Below are 23,141 nucleotides of genomic sequence, written 5' to 3' on the forward strand. Positions count from 1 at the left end.
TTTAATCAGAAAGGTTGGTAAGGCAGACTCAATCCTGTTGTACGTCTTGCTGCCAGAGGGGGAAAACAAAGCAAAGAAGATTCTGGCTGTGGTCTTCACCACTGCACCATATTTTAATTTAAGTTGATTTTCAGATCAGTAGAACATCGACACTCCGTATCAGAGTTTAGCTGGTATCAGATTTTAATTTAGTTTTAAAAAAAAACCTGCCTGAATTTAAAAAGGATGCAACTTGACAAGATAAAATCACCAGAACTGCAGGGCTGATGAATACAACTTGCCTTTAATGTAATATCCCGCTTTAAAAGTTCGCTCAAAACAGGGAAGTGATAGTTTATTTAGGTTTATTATTATCATTATCATTATTTGACGCATGTCACAAAGTGTTCCCACACAACACCCACCCGACATCTGAGAAGTATCCGACCTGGTATGTCGTTACGTACGTCTCCCGTGTACACGTCATTTCGGAGCATGTCGGCGGTCGCATCCCATTGAAACGATGTGGTTTTTCAATTCTGATCTGTTCACGCCACGCCGGGGAAGTTGGTTCCTTCGGGTCGGAGCTCACTTATTTTTCGTTTCTCCTCTCCGGCAGAACGCCCAGCGGTTGGCAGCAGGAGCCCAGGTGGCGCAGACCCTCACCACGCCCGTGGTGTCCGTGGCCACTCCGAGCCTCCTGGCACAGGGGCTGCCCTTCTCCGCCATGCCCACAGCATACAACACAGGTACACAAAAAACACAATCACAGTTTGAAGACGTGTTCAGAACTCTTTTATTTATTATTTAAGAATTGTGATGAAAGAACATTTTAGATCAGATTGTCTTGTCACCATTTTAGGAAGTATATTCAGGTAAAACCATACAGTGTATTTCCCAGTATTTGACTACTGCTTATTAGTACGTTTGGCTGCTCCTGTTAAGGGTCACCACAGCGGGTCATCCGTGTCCGTCTCCCTGTCCTCTGCATCTTCCTCTGTCACACCAGCCACCTGCATGTCCTCCCTCACCACATCCATAAACCTCCTCTTTGGCCTTCTTCTTTTCCTCTTCTCTGGCAGCTCCATATTCAGCATCCTTCTCCCAGTATACCCAGCATCTCTCCTCCACACATGTCCAAACCATCTCAATCTTGCCTCTCTTGCTTTGTCTCCAAACCGTCCAACCTGAGCTGTCCCTCTAATATACTCGTCCCTAATCCTGTCCTTCTTCGTCACTCCCAATGAAAATCTTAGCATCTTCAACTCTGCCACCTCCAGCTCCACCTCCTGTCTTTTCATCAGTGCCACTGTCTCCAAACCATACACCATAGCTGGTCTCACAACCATCTTGTAAACCTTCCCTTTAACTCTTGCTGGTACCCTTCTGTCGCAAATCACTCCTGACACTCTTCTCCACCCGCTCCACCCTGCCTGAGCAGCCACTGAGGATGCACAAGCCAGTGCATTCTGAGTGCCGGTCCCAAGCCCGGATAAATGGGGAGAGTTGCGTCAGGAAGGGCGTCCGGCGTGAAACCTTTGCCAAATCAAATATACGGATCATAAATCGGATGTCGCGGCATCTGACACTTTATTTAAAAAGAAAACCCTTCCTCGTTTACCCACCAATCAAATATAGTATGTATTCAAATGTGTAACCATTTACCTAAATTCATGAGATTATGGTTTTTTTTCTGGCAAATTCTTCCTTTTGACTTCCTGGCTTGGCCTTTCTCTTGCTTTTTTTAAAAATAAATCTACTGAACTTCCTTCACCCAGCAGGTGTCTCCCTTTTTAGGAGCGCACTCTCACTTTAATGGGGTCTTGTTTTTCTAATGGCCTCTCTTTAGTTATACATCGATAACCTGGTTGTAACTAATATTAGCTATTCATGTTATACTTTTATAACATTTTATACTTTTATAGCTTATAGACCAGTTTGACTGGTTTTGATTAAAAACCTCCATTTTAATCTCGATCTTAACCTCTTTTTTTGCGTTTCCCTTTCTCCTCACAGAGTACCAGCTGACGAGCGCCGACCTCACCGCTTTACATGCTTTGGCGTCACCTGGCAGTCTGTTGCCAGCCAATGTGTCCACATGGCAACAGCAGCAGGCCGTCTCCCAGCAACCGCAGCAGCAGCAGCAGCAGCAGCAGCAGCAACAGCAGCAGCAGCAACAACAGCAACAACAACTGAACCTTGCGTCCCTAAGCAACTTGGTGTAAGTCTTGTTTCCTCATTGCCAAAACAATCCCCACCGTCATTCATGGCCTGTGGCCAGGGATGAACTGTGTGGCTGAATATTTGTATTTATTTTTTGGTAAAACAGCAGTGTTGTTTAAGAGCTATCAGTCCACTGGAAAATTGTTTTGGGGTTGTTTTTTCCCCCCAAGTCTGTTAAAATACTGTGCTGCTGACCTTCCGAGTCGGCGTGCATGATGTCCCATACCGTGGCTCTGTATGCGACCAATTCACACTCCTTAATGAGTGAATTGTTCTCCTCTCACCGGCATCTCACCATCTCAGTTTCTTCATGATTTCATCTTGAACGGTGGTCAGTTATTCAGGACCGGCGGTTGATCCTCGGCCTCTGTGAAGATTTTATTGTGCAGTTGCCGGGGAATGTGGGTGGGTGACACTTTTAAGAGAGGATTAAACACAGAGGGCTACTATTTCCCAAAAACGTGTCACAACATACAGGAACAGCTCATAGCTGAAGTCCACGGCAGAAGTCCTGCATCCAGACAGGCAGCTCGGCTCTCAGTATCATCTTGTAGAGTTAATATTCTGCCCCGTGTTGCTCTTAACTGTAACTCTGGGGGGGGAATGGGCTTGTTGCGTTACAGAGGCAACATGGAGGGTATAAATGAGCAACTTGGGAACATACTCCAAATACTCAAAACACCCCGCCACGGCGGCCCATCTGCAAAGTAATTTTATTTTTAATAACCGGTCATCTGCTGGAGGTAAATTTTTCCTCAAACTGCAGTTTGTCATTTTAGTACCGTGTCGTTTCTTAAATTCAAGGAGTCCAAAGGTACCCCATGTCGTGGTCCAGCATGCTCATGGAGCTTTCTGTACATCGGTTCCCCCATTAAAGTTATATGAACACACACATTGGCGTAGATTACACAGCTAATAATTCCCCACATATCGCCTGACCCTGGGTCTTGCTGCTTCCACCGTGAGCGGTCTTATCTGAAACGCAGCCCGTCTCAAAGTGGCGACTTTTAGCAGGGTATTTCAAGTCCCGGGGCAAAATCACATGTGGTGTAACGTGACAAAAGAGCAGTGTGATGCAAACGCTGCACAGCTCGGGGGGGGGGGGGGGTTTGGGGTGTGACGGCGTGAACGCCAGGTTCTTGAAGTGTGCTCTCTCCTCTCGTCCACAGCATGTGGGGCGTGGACAAACAGAACGGCGAGCTGTCTAGCCAGGTGTCCAGTCTGGCTGCCAATCTGAGGTGAACAGCCAATAGAGCGATTGTGTGTGTGTGTGATGTTGTGAACTTGTGTGTTGGGGATCGGTAGTCCACCTCCTCCAGTGTAAAGGGACCCCCCCCCCCTCTTTGCATTAAATTTTGATTTTAGGCTAGTTTGCTTAGCTTACTTTGAAATAGTAACAACTATTACACACGTACGACAGTGTTATTATATTAATGGTGATGTATTAAATGTATTGTTTTTATGCGGACCCCAGTAAGACTGGCGGTGCTTTAGGGCTCAGCTAATGGGGATCCCGATAAATAAACATAAACGGTGTCTTTTAAACCAGTATACAGGCAGTACTTGGAGAAAAAAAAACCTATCTTGGTTAGTAAATGGTGTGTAACTATGAGGGGAAACGGATGAAAAGTAAAGGCATGCTTGAGAAAACAATATATACCTCAGGTCTGTGTTGAAAAAGCGAAATACGTCATCGATTTCTGACGAAGACCAGGTCGCTAAATTTTCAGCGATCCGTGTTGTAAATTATCCAGACTAGGTAAAGCTGATGCCACGAACCGGGCTAGAAATCCAGCCGGCACAAATCTGAAAGACTAGAAGACGATGGAAATTCGTTTGGCGGGGGGCAGTTTATAAGTTAAATTACACTAGTGGTTTTTTGCCCTTTGCCTCCTTTTAAACCATTAGCAATCATGCACACACACCCCCCCCACCCACCCCATCCCCCACACACCACTAGGAATTAAACCGTTTGAAAGTTCCTATAGCTCGTGTTTACAGTACTCGCCTGACACCGGGAATATAGACAACTCGCGTAACACAACACTAGCGTGTTGCCGGGCGGACGCCGGTCGGCATCGTTTCCTTAGCTGTGGAAGTTAACCTGTTACCCACGTGAAGAAAGCCGACGTAAGCATCGCCGAACGAGACGTCTCGACCAGCGATGCTTCGCGCCTCCTCTCTCACGTGTGCCCTCAAGAGTTGTGGTTCGGGCTCCAACGTTTGTCTTTTTTCCCCCCCCACAGCGTTGGCTCTCCGTCCAACCTGCTCTTGGGTAGAGATGAGTGGTTGGGCCGGTACTGTATCCCCACTTCCTGTTTCCTGTGTCTGTGCGCTCTTGGCTGCCCCCTCCCTCTCTCTCTCCCCCTCCCCCCGGCATGCGTAGTTCTGTCTGCAGTCAAACAGGAAAGAGACGTAGCTCCGGTCTCCACCGTGTTCTCTAACCCCAGGTTTTACGATTTACGTTGTGTATTTCTTTTGATTTGTCGTTTCCTGTGTCGTAGCTGACTCACGGCGAAACCACCCTGTCATCCAAAAACCATTTCATGCTTCTTGGGCTGTTTGTTGGTTTTATTTTAGGGAGCACTGGGTTGTTGTTACCTATGCTTGGAAACTGCTTGGAATGGACTGGATTGTTGGTTCGGGTCATGTGGCTTTTCCTCGTTGGTGCTATGCCTTGTAATGTGGGGTGGATGTTTTGGTTTTTTTTGTTGGGACACTTGCGTGGCCTTCTAGTTTGTTGCGCAGTTTTGTCAAATGACTAACCCTTTGTATGACATCTTTTATTTTCTTACTTTTCCTTTATTTCCCCCTCTTATTATCTGTCCTCCATTTTCCTCTCTCTCTCTCTCTCTCTCCTCAGGCCTGTGACCCATATACCTCAAGGCACTATGCTGACGGTCAACACCAACTCCAGCGTTAGCATCAAGTCGGAGCCCGTCTCACCCGGCCGGGACCGCAGCACCCCCTGCCCTCCGTCCTCCTCCACCACCACCACCACGGCCTCCGCCTCGGGAGGGGCCATCTTGACCGCGCCGCCCCAGTACCCCAGCTCCTTGCTCTGCCTGGAGCCTCCGACCGGCCGCTCCCCCGCAGATAGCGTCAGCAGCAACGCCAGCTCCTACGAAGGCAGCGACCGTGACGACTCCGGCATAGGCGCCGGCGGCGGCGGGGCAAGCGGCAGCAGCGTAGTAGCGGCCACCCCGACAGGGAACGCGGGATCCGCTGGACGATCCCTGCCGTCCGACTTCAGCCCCTCGGCCGAGGTCCTCAGGGCGCAGAACGAACCGGAACAGGAGGGGGGGAACGTCAAGCGCATGAGGTTGGACACCTGGGTCACATAGAGGAGGAGTTGGGGATGACTTTCTCCACACCCTCCCCCTCTTCCCGGCAAAGCTCTGGTGATACTTAAGGACCCACCCATCAACCACAACACACACCCGCACTCATCCAGAAACCCTCCCCCACCGACCCCCACACTACCATATGACACTAACGTCAAACATCTGTCCACAACTACACCCTCTGACTCAGCAGCCTCACCAAGACTTTAAGGCTTTGCCAAAAAAAAAAAAAAAACACAAAAAAAAACACAAAACAAACAACAAAACAAAAAAAAAAACAACCCACCTATGGTGATCACATGCCGAGTGGAGGAGGGATGGCCCGGTGCCCAGCTGGACATTATGTCCATGGTAGGGCATCGAATATCGATTATAATCTCAAGGCCTTCTTGCTTGAACGGGCTTTCCTCCGGTCATCTCTGCAGCTCACTTTGAACACTTCAGCAACAAAGGAACCGTTGGGAAAACGTCGCTGCCCGCACGCGGTTTCGATGTTCGATACTCAAAGCAGGCGTGAAACCGCGTCTCCGTCGGTAGGTCACACCCTGCGTCACCTTTGTGTATTTACGCTCTTGCCACGTTGCTCACGGTGCGACCGGCTCCACACGAGCCGGTTGTCCGCCTCACGGACCCTCTGCCATATTTACTGCCGACTCTTTAAGTCATTCGCAATCCATTCTTCCACACATCACTTCCAAAATGCACTTAGAGAGACAACTTGTTTTGGACAAGAGTGGTTTTGGAGGAGTCAGCGTCGTGTCTGACGCTGAGAGACAGACCCGGTCGAGGTGCTGCTGAGTAAGGACAGTTCGCCAAGAACGGATCCTTCTGGTGCCACCGTTAACAATGTCCTATGCGGGGGGGGGGCCCAAGTACTCGGTGGTCACCCTGTGCTTACAAGCCAAGGCTAAGGGAGCGGAGCACCTCGCCAGTGTGCCATTATCGACCTCCTCTCTACAAAGATGCCAAATGCCTCTCTCTCTCTCTCGAACACGGTGCAGGGACGCTGAAGAATAATCACTCATACTCTCACAGCATTGACTGAAAGTACTCTATGAGACGACACAGCAAACACTCACCAGGCTCTGAATCTGCCATCGCTCGCTCCTCAGTTTGGGCTCTCCTCCAGTCCCTACACCTCCCATCACCTCTCGGCACTCGGATGGAGACGGTTGCACCGGTGATCCAGCTCGTCACTCGGCTTCGTAACAGGAGTAGATGCCATTCGGTTAAACGCATAGTGTGTTTTTCAAGCCTCGGGGGGGCTTTGGGGTAGGGGGGCGGGGGGGTATTTGAGTCTCTCAGTCCAAGTGTTCATTATCTGTTGCTATTTTAAATCGGTTTCGAAGGTCTGTTAGGTGTCCCCCCAAAAAGTAGGAATTACGACTTTGTATAAACTCACTCCTTATACAACACGAAAAGCTTTGGCGTCCTCTCTCGCGCTCCCGCTTTTCCTCGGCTTCTTTGCGGCGTGTCCAAAAGGCGAAAGGAGAAAGACGTTTTCTATATTTCTACTGCTTCGGTTGGCAGCAAAGGCGCAATAGCTTTTCGGCTTGGGCGACGTGTATGTACATATGAATATATTTGCATAGACTTTGCTAGGTATCCCTAAAACAAGCAATGTGTTGATTCTCAGTGGATCTGTTTGCATATATGAGTGTGAATTCGATATTACTCGCTACGGCGCAGGGGGTCGCGGCGAACGGGACTCGTTTTAGTGAACCTATTTTATGCTCGTGTTGATGGTGTGTGCACTTTGTCTCTCCCTCACAGAGGCCCGCTTGGTTGTGGTGTCATGATATTCTCTCGCCACGCTTCTTTTTTTTTTTTTTTTTTTCTCTCTCTCTCTCTCCCCTCCTAGACACCCGGTTAAAGTGAAACGACCTTCGGAGCCGCCGCGAAAACGGAATTTGGATGAAATCCAGCCGGACGACGACGACGGAGCGAAGTCTTAGTAGGGGAAACGGTGGAAGTCCTCCTCCTCGAACTCACTGGTCAACACAGGTTTTCTTGCATGGGGTTTTTCAACGGATTCTGGCGGACTTCTGGGTGCTGAATCCAAATCTGGCAGTTTCTGCCCATCACATCAGGTTTTTGAACTATGAAAAATCCTTATTTTTGAGAAAACAGCAGTTTTACGCTCGAAGTTAAAAAAACACTTGCATTAGAAGATCAATAGATGCAAAAATGGTCACAATGAATAAATAAACACTCGGCCCAGCATGAAATGAATAGGGGTCATTTTTATCCCCACCAAGATCGCCGGACTAGATGGTCCACTGTTGTAAAATCCTGAATAAGGAGCGTACAGGTGGCACGAAAACCTGATGTGACAGCAAATCTGAGCTCCGGTTTGGATTCAGCGGCCCAAAATTAGCCCAAAAACAGTTTCCGAAGTCCACGCAAGAAAAAAAACAACTATATTTTTGTAGACCGGTGTTGTGATTGTGGGCGAGGGGGGGGGGGGGGGGTTCACATTAAGCAGACGCGCTCACACTTTGCCTTTCGCACCTTGTACAGCGCCACCTTCTGACAAGACGGCGGCGCGTCGGCCGAGCGCCGTGCAGTAACCCTACAGGTTTATGTCGACCGAGCCGCCCCGGTGAGCTTGTGGGTCTGTATGTATGTATATATCTCCATATGTACATGTACAGACACCGGCCCGGCCACGCCCGGCGGTGTCTGTATATGTATATATCTCCATATGTACATATACAGACACCGCCGGGCGTGGCCGGGCCGGTGTCTGTACATGTACATATGGAGATATATACATATACAGACACCGGCCCGGCCACGCCCGGCGGTGTCTGTATATGTATATATCTCCATATGTACATGTACAGACACCGGCCCGGCCACGCCCGGCGGTTAGTGTTGTACTATGTTAGCCGGGTTTAAGCCTCATGAAAGGTGATGCAATTTTTGGTGCGACTAATCCGAGCCCAGCGTAACGTCGTGTCGGGTGAGTGAGCCTTTGCTCGGCCTCCGCCTCCTCCTCCTCCTCCTCCTCCTCCCTGTTGACCCGGCCGGAGGAGCAAAGGCTCACATTTACATGCTTCGCTTTAGCTGTGCAGTTCTGACAAGGTATTCAAAAAAAAAACGAAGCTGACAAATACCTAACGTCATTGTTTTGTACAATCGGGTAATTTTATTGTCACTCGTACTGCACTGCATGGTGGGTAAATTTTTTTTTTTTTTTTTACTGTTTTTATTTCCAGAGTATTTTTGGATTGCATACCAAGTCAATGCCGGTGAACAGTTTGGCATCCTGGTATTTTCAGTACTGATGTTTTGGTGTAAAAAAATAAAATCATTTCAGGAGCCCGCCGATCAGACTCACATAGGGCTGGCGAGACGGAGCCAGCGTTGCCCCGCCCTCCGCCCCGCCCCCTGTAATTGGGAATAGATTTCTCCCCCCTTTAACCCGGTCATTTCCTCCCCCCTTTAACCCGGTCATTTCCTCCCCAATTTGACCCGGTCATTTACTCCCCCCTTTAACCCGGTCATTTCCTCCCCCCTTTAACCCGGTCATTTCCTCCCCCCTTTGACCCGGTCACTTCCTCCCCCCTTTGACCCGGTCATTTCCTCCCCCCTCTGACCCGGTCATTTCCTCCCCCCTTTAACCCGGTCATTTACTCCCCCCTTTAACCCGGTCATTTCCTCCCCCCTTTGATCCGGTCATTTCCTCCCCCCTTTGACCCGGTCATTTCCTCCCCCCTTTAACCCGGTCATTTCCTCCCCCCTTTAACCCGCTTGTATTCCCACCGAGACACTTGGCGCTCGATGGAGCCGGCGGTTAACCGAGATGTGATCATGTGACACCACAGCCGATTGGCTGCGCCGCCCTGCCACGCCCGCGCGGGTCGTCCATGTACAGAAAGGCTCTCTGTCCAATCCTAGAAATGTAGTCTCAAGACAATCTATATGAGAAACGAAAACCTGCACCCCTGTTTATCGTCGTGTACAATGTTTTTTAGAATCTCACTATTTTTGGATGGTTGATTTGTGCTGGTGACAGTTCCATCGTCTATTATAATAATAATAATAATAACGATACTACGGAGCATTTCTTTTAGCGCTATTTTGTGTAGGATAGCCGACTTTTGTTTTTTTTAAATATATATTTTTTAATTTTATCTACCTTATCATAAACATATAGTACTGGTTTCCTTTTTCGAGACAACTTGCTGAAAATTGCACGATCGGTTATTGTGGTATTAGCAAATGCAATGAAGGAAATACCAGTTAAATGCTGCAATTTTAATTAAGATATAGAAATATATTTATAAAAAATAAAAAAAACAAACGGGGGGGGGGGGGGGGAACAGCCGAAACGAGTAATTCGTCCAATTTGAGAAAACGTGGATGCATGGGGGCGGGACGGGCGACAACAGAGGTTGTGTTACAACATAAAGGACCTGCATCACAAGCCGAGTCTCAGACGGCTCGGGGAAAATGTAGCATATGAAATACTAAAGATGAAATTTATAGCTAATATATTGTGTTGAGCTAGTCCGCTTTGGGTTTTTTTGTTGTAAAGGAATATTTCTTTGTCGTTTTTTTGAGAATGATATACAATTTGTGTATATTTTCATATACAAAGTATGCACTGATATGTTATTAAAATTCTATACCGCTTTTACAAAAAAAAAGTGTTTGTTGTACCAAAGTATCCAAGTCCCTTGAAACCCTTCTCCTTTTTGCGTATGTTTTACCGTATTTTATATATTAAATAGACAAACTTGAGTGAAATGGACTTGAATAAGTGGTGGTTTTTCCTAGCCCGGCCTGAAACGGCGAAAGGTGCGAGTGTCCGGTCTGTTCCTTCTCCACTGTCTGTCCCTGTCCGTCTGTCCACCCGCTACCCAAACCGCTCACCCTGCTCTCGGGGATGCTGGAGCCCATCCCAGCAGCCATTGGGCGGCAGGCGGGGAGAGACCATCTGTCTAATGAGGCATAACCACCGATTCAGCGTTGTAGTCGAGTCACTAAACCTCGAGTCCCCCAGTGTTCGAGTCCGAGTCAAGTCCCCGTTACCTGAGTCCAAGTCACCCAGGTGGAGTCTGAGTCGAGTTCCAAGACGGGCTCCGGTGCTCCACTCTGGCACCACAAAAAAGCTGATGATCACCACATTTTATCAGAATGTGGTGATCGGTGTTACAGTATTAATACAGCGATCAATATCTCATGCCAAATTAATAGGGCCTATTACAAAGAAACAGTCTAACAAGTCCCAAGTCCTCATCTCCAACTTCTGAGTCCGAATGCAGTCAATGCTCGAGTCACAAGTCCTGAAAATTAGGACTCGGGTCGGACTCGAGTCCGAGTCCTGGAGTTGAGTCCTACAACACTGCGCCAATTAAACATAGCAAAGCCTCTCTAGAGGGACGGGACAAACCAGGAGGGACAACCAAACCATCAGGACCGGTCGAAACGCTCCTGGCCTCTAGAAGAGCGCTTCAGGTTGACGCGTTGTGAAGCTTGGGATGAAGTTTGTGCGTCCTCCGTTTCTTTTCGTGCCCTAACGCCTGCTCATAGTCGCCGTCGACACAAAGGTTACGACTCACAGGGCAACGTGCTGTTGCGCGCCACGGGAACGTTATTGCCTCATCTGTTCCCGCGTAAGCAGTGACCCGAAACGAGTCTGGTTTCTGCAGGGAGCTGATGCAAAATTTACAGGTTGGTTCTGAAAGATACAAACATGACGGCAGTGAAACCAGGTCAGCCGATGACGTGGAAAGTGGGTTTCAGACTCTATCGCAGCCTCTGCTGCTTCCAGAACGGTCCCTGTTGCCATTTCACTGGCGGACGCTCACTGCAACCCCTTAAACCAGTTAGAAAGCTGTTTGGGCCGCCCCCTGCCCTACGCTGGCATTCATTCAGCTTTAGGATTTACTACTTTTTGGGGTTCCCCATTTTCCTCCCCAATTGTACCCGGCCAATTACCCCGGTCGCTGCTCCACCCCCCTCTGCGGATCCGGGGAGGGCTGCAGACTACCCCATGCTTCCTCCCATACATGTGGAGTCGCCCGCCGCTTCTTTTCACCTGACAGTGAGGAGTTTCGCCAGGGGGACGTAGCGTGTGGGAGGATCACGCCATTCCCCGAACAGGCGCCCAGACCGACCAGAGGAGGCGCTAGTGCAACGACCAGGACACACACCCAACACCCGGCTTCCCACCCCAAACACGGCCAGTTGTGTCTGTAGGGACGCCCGACCAAGCCGGAGGCAACACGGGGATTCGAACCGGCGATCCCCCCGTGTTGGCAGGCAATGAAACAGGCTGCTACACTACCCGGATGACCCAGTGTATTTTATTATCGCCAAGTCAAGCCTCCTATTGCTAAGCTGGATGCTTCAAACTGTTTATAAACGTGTGGAAAAGGGCCTTCTAGTGCTGTCACCGGTTTTCGTCTCGCTTGTGAACGTGCCAGTAGTGCTCCTCAGTGAGCCCATGACCTCCCCCGCCCTCCCGCCCCCCTGACGTCAGAGGATAATCCCAGTCACAGAAACGCTTTCTGTGAAAGCTTTTAAAAGCACCGGGTTTTAAATCTGCAGCTCCGCGTGCCTCTTCTGACAGATCCAGCAAACCCCCCTGGAGGACGGGGCCACGTTTCGGCCAATTTAGCCCGTCAGTTGCAAGAAAGCTACCAATAATAAACAAATTTGGTACCAAAAACTAAATAAGTAACGCGGGTCGCTCTCCCTGCAAACTCCAATATGTGCGGGAGTGAAGGCTAAAATGGGGTTTTAACGTTAACGAGAGGGGGAAAAAAAGACAATCTACGCTCCCGGCTAACGGCCGCGACATCATCGCTCTGGACACAAAGGGCAACGGCGACAGAGTTAACGAGCTCTTAGCGAACCCGTCGGAGGGGAAAAGGTTTCATCTACTCACGCTGACGGCCTCCTGCGCGTGGTTCCTCTGACCGCGCCACGAGCGCCCCTTAACCGTCCCAATTTCCCCGCACGTCCGAGTCCGGAGGCCGATCTGAACTACGGCGAGGCGTTACGGCACGGGACAGTGTCCTGTTACGGCAATGTTCCTGTTTTAACACATTTTAAATGGATTAAAACAAAAAACAAGTTAATTTCCAACAGTTGCACATCAATGAATGTCAATATGGGGGGACGTAGCGATGTTGAACCTGCGTTTATTCCGAGTTATGAGTCACAAGATTAACAAAATCCTTCAACATAGGAAACAACATAAAGCAGTACAGCCATTTCTAATGAATAAACATAACGAAGAGCTTCGGATTATGAGGAAATAGTGCCAATTATCTTATCTTGTGCACACCCACTTGATCTTACAATGTGATGGGAAATGGGGGTGGGGGGGGGTCTTCACTTCATAGGGTATCAAGTATCCAAAATAACCCTAAAAAGATCTTTACTTAACTAGATGCGTTAGACACGCTACCTTTTCTCTAACCGGTTACACGACCCGCTAACTGCAGCCTTTCCAGTGCGAGTGTGGATCACAGGGTTTCTGCAGACCTGGCAACCACCTTCCTTCATACTCACCGTGGGAATGTTGTGTGATTTCTTTGTTGCGTAATGCACTCAGAAATTTAAATGTACTCAGAAATACTGCACGGTGCACACCGCCGCTCGGCTGACCCCACGGCACATCATCCTCTATCCAGATGGGGTATTTCATACAGAAGGGGGCATAAAAGAAACGCCACCTCGAACTGTCTTTTCCGCCGTCCGTTCTTCGCCCTCTTATCCCCACCACCTCTGCCGGGGGGGCGCAGCTGTGGTGGGCGGCGCCACGTCGAAGACCGCCCCTTGTCCGAGCGACAGGCAGACGAAGTACAGATTGGCCCCCAGCATGGCCAGCATGGGGAAGAAGGACAGGCCGAACCCCAGGCCCCTCACGCTGCTGCCCATCGACAGGCACAGCCAGTAGATCAGCCTGCGGGGCAGAAAACAGGAAAAGCCGCCTTTGAGAAACAGGAGAGGCATGAAGAGACGGTTATCGGGGGGGGGGGGGGAGGAGACGACATGCGTTCCCTCCGTCTGAGTCAGGGCTGGGCTTGGCGGAGGGCCAACAGAAACCTTTAGCAGCATGTGTCTCACAGCTGCCGCGGACTCGTTCGAGCTCGGCCGCTTTGGACCCTCGGCCACGGCCGCCGGCCTGCAACAACGCTTATATTTGACCCAAAAAAGCAAAAAATAACCGTCACTCGACACTTTCTGTCAGTCTTGTATACTTCCGGAATTATGTCATGAACCCAACATCACTGATGGCAGTTTCGTTTGATTTCTGACTGGGGCGGCGCCTGTAAAAAAAATCAAAAAATCAATGGCGTGCTAGATAGCGCCTCGCCACCCTGGAGATGACAGAATACATTTGGTTAATGAATAAACCCTGCATGTGCTTGCCAGCTGCTGTCAGACGTGGTTAGCGATCAGGTAAAGATTAACTTGTCATGTTTACGTGTCGCCTGCGGCTCGGCGTGGCCCAAGAGCCACCGGGCAGCACGGCGCTCCGGGACATCTGCAGTTCTGTGCTTGTGGTTTCGGATGTACGCGGCTGCCTGCGAGCTGGAAACTCAGAAGCGCTGCTTGTTTTTCGCTCTCTCCGGATATTTATACTTATACTCGGCACGTTACGGACAGACGACAGAAACCAGGGGTCTGCGGGCCCGACCCAAATTCAGGACGATAAGCAGATAGAAAAATCCGTTAAGGATTTACCAAGTGGCGCTACCGGGATTCAAATCTGCATCAGTAAATTCACCTAAACATGTCGTCTGAATGGTTGGGAGTCGTTTTAGAGCCGTACTGTAGTCACAAAACCTCACGGAGGTACAGCCGACTGTGAGGCGCCAAGCAGAAATGACTGTGGTTCGTCAGCGGTTCAGCCAATCTTGCTAATGAGTCGACCTCCCAGACTGCCATTTCGCACCCGAAGCAATAAGAGCGCGTTTCCTCTGTTGTCACCCGTCTGAGACTGGTCGGTTATGGTCGGTTGACCGTAACAAAGTGCTACGGTAGAGGACAGTTTATGAGGTCCAACAACACTACAGTAATATAAGAGTTAAACTTCTATGGCATTGTTTCTGTGCTGAAACCAAGCACCGAAATGGAAACTGGGTCTCCACAGACCCGTCACGTTCCCCGTGTGAACACACCTGCCGAAGGCGAACACGATGGTGAGCAGGGGCACCAGCTTGAGCAGGTCCTGGCTGACGTAGCTCGCCATGACGGCCAGCTGCAGGAAGTAGACGAGGAAGAGGGCCATCGAGTCGTTGACGTAGTGCCAGTGGACCGCCACCTCCCTGCTCTCCAACTTGCTCTCGCAAAGGGGCTTCAGCTCGCCGTAACGCAGCCTGGCCACTCCCTGTACCACCACACCTGTAGACACAACAACCACCATGAAGAAGAAGATGATGATGATGATGATGAGTCTAACCTGTATTTGTTGGTTGGTTTGTTTGTTTGTTTGCCACACGGCTGTAAACCTGTCATTTCACACCTATACTGATGGGCGGCGTTTGACATTCGGGTCGGTTTGTGTGCTGTTCACGAGGCACAGCGCCGCTTTTCTGGGGCACATCTCTTTTTCATCAGGGTTTGGGCTCCAGCTTGTAAATAAAACATTTTACGATTTACAAAGTGCAGGAAGCTGCAGCAGTTTCAACATGAATTATGAAACTGGTGTGTCTTCCCTGAAGCGGGGGGAGCCGCCGGTAGCGCTGGGCAATAAATCCATATTATCGTTTATCATCTTTCAATGGTATCGTATTGGGATGAAATCTGGACGTGGTCATATCATGATACACATTTTTTTTTCATCTAAATTAACAACTGCGAATCTATTACTACTACTACTACTACTTTCGGCTGCGACAGTTAGGGGGCGCCACAGCAGATCATCCGTTTCCATCTCTTCCTGTCCTCTGCATCTTCCTCTGTCACACCAGCCACCTGCATGTCCTCCCTCACCACATCCATAAACCTCCTCTTTGGCCTTCCTCTTCTCCTCTTCCCTGGCAGCTCCATATTCAGCATCCTTCTCCCAGTATACCCAGCATCTCTCCTCCACACATGTCCAAACCATCTCCATCTTGCCTCTCTTGCTTTGTCTCCACACCGTCCAACCTGAGCTGTCCCTCTAATATACTCGTTCCTAATCCTGTCCTTCTTCATCCCTCCCAATGAAAATCTTATCATCTTCAACTCTGCCACCTCCAGCTCTGCCTCGTATTATGTGAAAAATAGTGTTGGTTTGATGCTGCACTTTACACCCTCCAAACAGCTCCACATGATGAACCTCAGATTCTTAAACAGGGTATTTCTGCGCATCATAAGCATCTACAGTGGCTTGCAAAACGTATTCACACCCCTTGAACTTTTCCCCATTTTGTCACGTTTCGACCGCAAACATAAATATATTTTATTGGAATTTTATGTGAAAGACCAACACAAAGTGGCACACAATTGTGAAGTACAAAGAAAATTATACATGATTTTAACATTTTTTTACAAATAAAAAACTGAAAAGTGCGGTGTGCAAAAGTATTCAGCCCCCCCGAGTCAATACTTTGTGGAACCGCCTTTTGCTGCAACTACAGCTGCAAGTCTTTTGGGGTATGTCTCTACCAGCTTTGCACATCTAGAGACTGAAATTTTTGCCCGTTCTTCTTTGCAAAACAGCTCAAGCTCAGTCAGGTTAGATGGAGAGCGTCTGTGAACGGCAGTTTTCAGATCTTGCCACAGATTCTCAGTTGGATTTAGGTCTGGACTTTGACTGGGCCATTCTAACACACGAATAGGTTTTGTTTTAAACCCGTCCATTGTAGCCCTGGCTTTATGTTTAGGGTCGTTGTCCTGCTGGAAGGTGAACCTCCACCCCAGTCTCAAGTCTTTTGCAGACTCCAACAGGTTTTCTTCCAAGATTGCCCTGTATTTGGCTCCATCCATCTTCCCATCAACTCTGACCATCTTCCCTGTCTCTGCTGAAGAGAAGCACCCCCAGAGCATGATGCTGCCACCACCATGTTTGACAGTGGGGATGATGGTGTGTTCAGAGTGATGTGCAGTGTTAGTTTTCCGCCACACATAGCGTTTTGCATTTAGGCCAAAAAGTTCAATTTTGGTCTCATCTGACCAGAGCACCTTCTTCCACATGTTTGCTGTGTCCCCCATGTGGCTCCTTGCAAACTGCAAACGGGACTTCTTATGGTTTTCTTTTAACAATGGCTTTCTTCTTGCCACTCTTCCATAAAGGCCAGATTTGTGCAGAGCATGACCACTAGTTGTCCTGTGGACAGATTCCCCCACCTGAGCTGTGGATCTCTGCAGTTCGTCCAGAGTCACCACGGGCCTCTTGGCTGCATCTCTGATCAGTGCTCTCCTTGTTCGGCCTGTAAGTTTAGGTGGACGGCCGTGTCTTGGTAGGTTTGCAGTTGTGCCATACTCTTTCCATTTCCCGGATGATGGATTGAACAGTGCTCCTCGAGATGTTCAAAGCTTGGGAAATCTTTTTATAGCCTAACCCTGCTTTAAACTTCTCCACAACTTTACCCCTCACCTGTCTGGTGTGTTCCTTGGACTTCATGATGCTGTTTGCTCCCCAATATTCTCTTAACAAACCTCTGAGGCCGTCACAGAACAGCTGTATTTGTACCGAGATTAGATTACACCCAGGTTGACTCTATTTAGTCGTTAGGTCAACGTTCGATCATTCAGCAATCATCAGGCGACTTCTGAAGGCAACTGGTTGCACTCAGAGAAAAGGGGGCTGAATACTTTTGCACGCCGCACTTTTCAGTTTTTAATTTGTAAAAAAAAATGTTGAAATCATGAATAATTTTCTTTGTACTTCACAACTGTGGGCCACTTTGTGTTGGTCTTTCACATAAAATTCCAATAAAATGTATTTATGTTTGTGGTCGTAACGTGACAAAATGTGGAAAAGTTCAAGGGGCATGAATACTTTTGCAAGCCACTGTGTATATATACATATATATATACATATATATATATATATATATATATATATATATATATATATATATATATATATATATATATATATTTATATATATATTTTTCTGAAACCGTCAATGGTGTTGTAAGTGCTCAACTAATGAGGAGCGGAATATCAGCACGGATACAGAAAAAAACTTTTTTTCCTGTATCCGTGTTGATATATATATACGCACACACATATTTATATCTGCTTATAATATGCATATATATAAGAGAGCATATATATATAATATACACACACACACATATATATATATATAATATACACACACACACATAAAAATTGGTATTGTGTAAAATTCCCAGTGATTATCGAGCACGAGGTGCTGGGTTGGGCTGTGGGACAATCTGGGGCACAATGTGGACACCACGCTGAGCTTATGGTACTCGGCAAATCTCACCCAACACAATGGGGACGACGGCGAACAAGGAGCAGCGCAGTGTGTAGATCAGCCTGAGGGGGGCGCTCTCCAGCAGCGGCGCGTCAAAGGGGAGCAGGACGTAACCTCCCCACACCAGGAGGGGGAAAAGGACCACAGCAGCAGCCGTCCCCAGGCTCAGCTTGACCTTCTCGCTGCACGAGTGTTCGCACAAGTCTAAGAAGAAGAAGAAGAAGAAGAAGAAGAAAGAACAAGTGGTTATGTCGCCGGACAAACGTGTCATGAATGTTCTTCTTGACTGACACGGCCATGGCGAGATACGGGCCGAGGACCTACAGGAAGGCTTTTTAAACTGCAGCCATAGGCCTGCACAGTCCTGTATAACCATACTCCTACACATAACGGGTTGTATTTAACATCTATCTGAGAGCTCGGGGACAAAACCCGTGTCATGTCTTGTGGCTCAGTTTTGTGATTCGACTCCACTGGGTGGATCTCCTTCAATCTGCGAGGAGAGATGCTCCCCCAACATTCAAACGAGATGCCAGAACTGGAACCTGACAGAAGAGGATCATTTATAACCCATGCCGCGCTTTGGCAAATGAGTTTCTGACCGATACGTACACAAGTACTTGTCCTCCTGTTCCGTCCATTCCGGGTAGTACGGCAGTGCCGATTCTGTCGGCGCCTCCTTCTCGGCGTCCCTCTCGGCGTAGTAGACGCTCTCCTCCGGAGGAACTTTGCTGGACGGACGCAAGATGTTGACTTGTGGGGTGAAAACCAGAGCCGCCTTCTCCGCCATCCAGTACCCCGACTCGTCCTCCTCCACCTCCTCGTCGTCTTCATCATCTGCGAGCGAGCCGTCCCCTTTACGGCTCACGTCCACTTCCACGACCTCGTCCCGCCACCGCTCACCCTCGGGCATACTCTCCCTCCACTTGGCTTTGTCGTTTCGGTCGCTTTCGGTTTTGCTGCCGTCCTCCGACAGGTCTCGGCTTCCTCCTCGGGTCTTCGAGTTGCTCTCCGGTTGCTCTCCGGTGGCACTTTCGGACGACGCTCCGTTGTTCTCCGTTTCCACCCTCGTCTCTTTGTCTCCCGGCCACGGCAGGGTGCTTGGCTCTAGCATAGCGGAGCCGGTGACCTCCTCTTCCTCCTCTGGACTGTCATCTTCTTCCTCCTCTAACTCTTCTTCCTCCATTTTTCTTTCCTTGACTCTTTCCTCCTCCTCCATGCCTTGGCTGCCTTGACCTTGCTGATCTGCGCCTTCTGATATTTGTGGTTGGACATCAGGACCACTGCTGGTACCGGTAGAAGACGCTACTTCTCCGTTTGCCAATGGGACGAAAACATGTTCCTCAGACATGTTTGTTCGACGCGATATATTCTTTTCTATCCTTTTTTTGGTTCTGTCTCGAGAGAACAGGTGTTACTCTGTGAGCAGGTGTTTAGGGATGTCTCACTGCGCCGCCAAGATTTGTTTGTGGCCTGCGTTTGTTGATTTTCCAGTCTAGAGTCTTCAGCTGGCTCTGGAAAGGAAAGAAAAAAGAGGAGAAAATGTTACAGCAATATTCAAGATGACTTCCTCCTTGGCATTCGTTATCAACAACCACAGTTCATTGTTTGTCAAGGGTGTGTCCTTACACTGGATACCTTTCTAGGCTGTTCCATGGCTTGCTGTTCTGTCATATAGGCCTTAAGGCATACCTAAGATTTCCATGACACATACACCAGTCAGCCAAAACATGAAAACCACCTGAGGCCACTGCCCTCAGGGAACACCGCTGCCATGAAGGGGCGTACTTGGTCAGCAACGATGTTTAGGTAGGTGGTACGGGTCAAAGGAACATCCACAGAAATGCCAGGACCCAAGGTTTCCCAGCAGAACCAGAGCATCACACTGCCTCCGCCGGCTTGCCTTCTTCCCACAGTGCATCCCGGTGCCGTCTCTTCCCCAGGTGAACAATGCACACGCACCCTGCTGGCCACATGATGTAAAAGAAAACGTGATTTATCAGACCAGGCCACCTTCTTCTATCGCTCCATGGTCCAGTTCTGACACTCGCGTGCCCATTCTAGGAGCTTTCGGCGGTGGACAGGGGTCATCATGGGCACTCTGACCGGTCCGCAGCTCCATACGTAGCAAGCTGAGATGCACCGTGGGTCCTGACACCTGTCTATCATAGCCAGCATCAACTTTTCCAGCAGTTCGAGCTACAGTGGCTGTTCTGCGGCATCGGACCAGACGGGCTAGCCTTCGCTCCCCATGCACATCACTGAGCCTTGGGTGCCCATGGCCTTGTCACCGGTTCACCGGTTGTCCTTCCTTGGACTACTTTTGGTAGGTACCGACCACTGCATACCGGGACCACCCCACCACAAGACCTGGCGTTTTGGAGAAGCTCGGACCCAGTCGTCTGGCCTTCACAATCTGGCCCTTGTCAGGGTCGCTCTGATTCTTACACATGTCCCTTTTTCCTGCTTCCAACACATCAGCTTGAGGAACCGACTGTTTGTTTGCTGCCCAGTATATCCCAACCCCTTGACAGGTGCCGTTGTACCCTGAAAGCCAATAGTCACTTACCCGTCAGGGGTTTTAACGCTTTGGCCGATCGGTGTGTACACACCAGCACATAAATGTAGAAAACTCGCTGAATGTGACACTACTCGTGTGATCTTAGGGAAGCTGGTCTTGATTTGTGAACACCCCTCTCACAACCCTGGAGTTTGGATAGGATACACTCTACTGAGAATGAATTAGGGACTGACTTGCCCAACACACCGTTCTGGATGATTTTAGAGATACTTCTCCATGATTTCAGAGGACTTCCCAAACAGTAATGCCAACACCAACACACTTCTCCAACAGCAAGCTTCTCATTTGTAACACCACTACTGAATCTATGGGTAGTCCATCTTTAGAAGACTCGGTTAAAATCACAGCCCAGAGTTTGGGGGTAGTTCATACTGCGTTAATGACGTTTAAAGGCTTCATTTTGAGACAGGCCTACACATGGGCCTACTGGGAAACGGCCCCCATCCAGCATGCAGAACACGAGGCTTTAGTAGGAACGAGGCTTCAGAGTTGAAGTAAGTTGGGTTTTCATATTAAAGACGCATATTTTCCCCTATTCACTCCAGGGACACACCGACACACCTCCTCCTCCTCCTGTCTTACAGGACTCGGGTCATATAGCAGACCTGCAGTCAGCAGGGACGTGCTGGGTTTAGTCGTTCTGCAGGTCTGGGGGTAAAGTCCAGGTTCCGGTGTAACCTGTTCCCACTTGTACATCCCCCCCCCCCCCCCCAAATTTTTTAGCTCCCTTCAACTCGTATTTTTAACTTCTTTCTCATTTCGCCTCCTATAATCCTAAATGAGCGACGGTAAAAGAAAGTTTAGTTACGCCGAGACTCTGCAGAGCCGACCACCCCTGGGCTCCATTAACCACACCCGGGTCTCTCAAAACCCTGGTCCTGCTGGTCTCAAAACCCCGTCCTGCTGGTCTCAAAACCCAGGTCCTGCTGGTCTCAAAACCCCCGGTCCTGCTGGTCTCAAAACCCCCGGTCCTGCTGGTCTCAAAACCCCGTCCTGCTGGTCTCAAAACCCCGGTCCTGCTGGTCTCAAAACCCCGGTCCTGCTGGTCTCAAAACCCCGTCCTGCTGGTCTCAAACCCGTCCTGCTGGTCTTAAAACCCCGGTCCTGCTGGTCTCAAACCCGTCCTGCTGGTCTCAAAACCGAGACTTAGCCGGATGCTAAAGCCGCGCGCCATTACCTGAGCGGGACAGCCAATAAAAGCCCGACTTACCTGCGGTCGAACCCCTCACTGCCCCGAACCCGCGAGCCCGAGCGAGCCGTCGTCCTGGCTCCGGGAACGTGCGCAAAGCCGGAACAGAAACGTGCGCAAAGTCCGGGCGGAGGGTTTTCCGGCAGGTGCGTTCGCCCGTCCAGGTGTCGTCTCCATCCGCGCCGACTCGGGCAAAGGTAAGTCACGTGACCAAACCGGATTCCCCCCCCCCGGAAACCATCGTCACGCAAAATCAACAACCGTGGGGCGTGTCCGTGCGTGCGCACCGTCAGGTGCGATGGAGAGGAAGCAGCGGCAGGAAAGAGAAGAAGAAGAAGAAGAAAACAACAACAAGAAGGGGAGAAATAACAAATACTGAGAAACACAAATACCAGACACACAGAGGAGGAGGAGCCCCCCCCCATCCCCCAGAGGAGCCCCCCCATCCCCTAGAGGACCCCCCCCATCCCCCAGGGAGCCCCCCCCCCCGTGAGGCAAACTGGTAATAATGGCCCACACAAATAAAACTGACTGGACTCATGGGTACTGGCGCTCAATCAGGTCCTCAGGTGCCACAAGCGCTGCTGGTTTCCATGCCGCCGGGCGGCCTCGTCACGTCCACCCGCTGTTTCCGGTCCGGCACCTCCCGGACCGGAGGCCAGCACGGATGGCACGACAGGTAAACCCAATAAACACCCCGGGAGAATGGGAAACCCAGCAGGACTTGGTGGTACCGGCGGACCGGGCCGAGAACCTCGAGGCTGGTGCACGTGAACAGGATTAAAACCTCAGGCAGCAGCATAAAATATAAAACGGCAAGATGGACATTTTATTTCAAGACCATAAACTCACAGATTATTGGCTTTCTCATTCAAAACATCACAAGACCAAAATATGTCTACTTTACAATGGTTTGACTTCACAAAGCCGCGTTGGATTTCAACCTTAAACCTCCAAACCCTCACATTCCTTTTCACATTTTATACAAATATCAACAATTCTTTGTTAATAGGACACGGGGGGAGGGGAGGGGAGGGGAGGGGGGGGCACACTTTAAGTTAATTCAACTCAGGTTAACAATAACAACGAAGGGTTTTAGTATCTGGAATAAGTGATGTATAAGAGTACAAAAAATAGACTTATAACCAGAACCACTCGGCATTTCTTTAAGGGGAATTTAAAAACAAGTCAATCCCAAGTTTTGTGAAATCAAACCAATCACTAAAAACTCAAATTCAGGACAGTCCAAGTCATAAAAAGGCAAAAACAGCTTCACAGCTACACATAGACATTTAGATAAAGAGTGAAATTTCTACCGCAACTTGATATCAGCAAACAGAAACAGACGAAAAGTAAATACACATTTGGAGGAGGAAGTCTTTCCAGGGCGTAAGTGTGGGTGTGGTTTTAGACAGAGTGCAGAG

General features: G+C 49.3%; 2 protein-coding genes across 5 annotated transcripts in view; one reads left to right on the forward strand and one right to left on the reverse strand.

The window, feature by feature from the left end:
* Positions 1-6,801, forward strand: part of LOC130128247 (myocyte-specific enhancer factor 2D homolog) — a 32,457-nt gene extending 25,656 nt beyond the window's left edge. For 3 of the 4 annotated variants that reach the window (XM_056297879.1, XM_056297881.1, XM_056297880.1), the window contains exons 8-10: positions 599-728; positions 1,996-2,200; positions 5,066-6,801. In XM_056297879.1, the coding sequence (XP_056153854.1) occupies positions 599-728; positions 1,996-2,200; positions 5,066-5,546 (816 nt within the window). In that variant the 3' untranslated portion in view covers positions 5,547-6,801. Of the gene's footprint in view, positions 1-598; positions 729-1,995; positions 2,201-3,371; positions 3,441-4,448; positions 4,500-5,065 lie in introns of all 4 variants that reach the window. The other variant, XM_056297882.1, reaches the window with a different exon arrangement.
* Positions 6,802-12,696: 5,895 nt separating this feature from the next.
* tmem79a (transmembrane protein 79a) lies at positions 12,697-21,885 on the reverse strand. The gene is made up of 5 exons (XM_056298629.1): positions 21,739-21,885; positions 18,560-19,461; positions 17,957-18,151; positions 14,693-14,915; positions 12,697-13,470 (listed from the first exon to the last, which is right to left on the reverse strand). The coding sequence occupies exons 2-5, from the start codon at positions 19,296-19,298 to the stop codon at positions 13,278-13,280; spliced, it is 1,350 nt and encodes a 449-aa protein (XP_056154604.1). The 5' UTR covers positions 19,299-19,461; positions 21,739-21,885; the 3' UTR covers positions 12,697-13,277.
* Between the last annotated feature and the right edge of the window lie 1,256 nt (positions 21,886-23,141).

The sequence above is a fragment of the Lampris incognitus genome, chromosome 18 (assembly GCF_029633865.1).
Source record: "Lampris incognitus isolate fLamInc1 chromosome 18, fLamInc1.hap2, whole genome shotgun sequence".
NCBI lineage: Eukaryota > Metazoa > Chordata > Actinopteri > Lampriformes > Lampridae > Lampris > Lampris incognitus.

Bases quoted from the DNA above. Each gene is read 5' to 3' on its own strand.
- tmem79a (XM_056298629.1), bottom strand. From the start codon at position 19,298: ATGTCTGAGGAACATGTTTTCGTCCCATTGGCAAACGGAGAAGTAGCG. The intron at 18,152-18,559 runs GTACGTATCGGT...TCTTCTTCTTAG, and splicing joins ACAGGAGGACAAGTACTTGT to ACTTGTGCGAACACTCGTGC. The intron at 13,471-14,692 runs GTGTGTTCACAC...TCTGCCCCGCAG, and splicing joins ATCGTGTTCGCCTTCGGCAG to GCTGATCTACTGGCTGTGCC.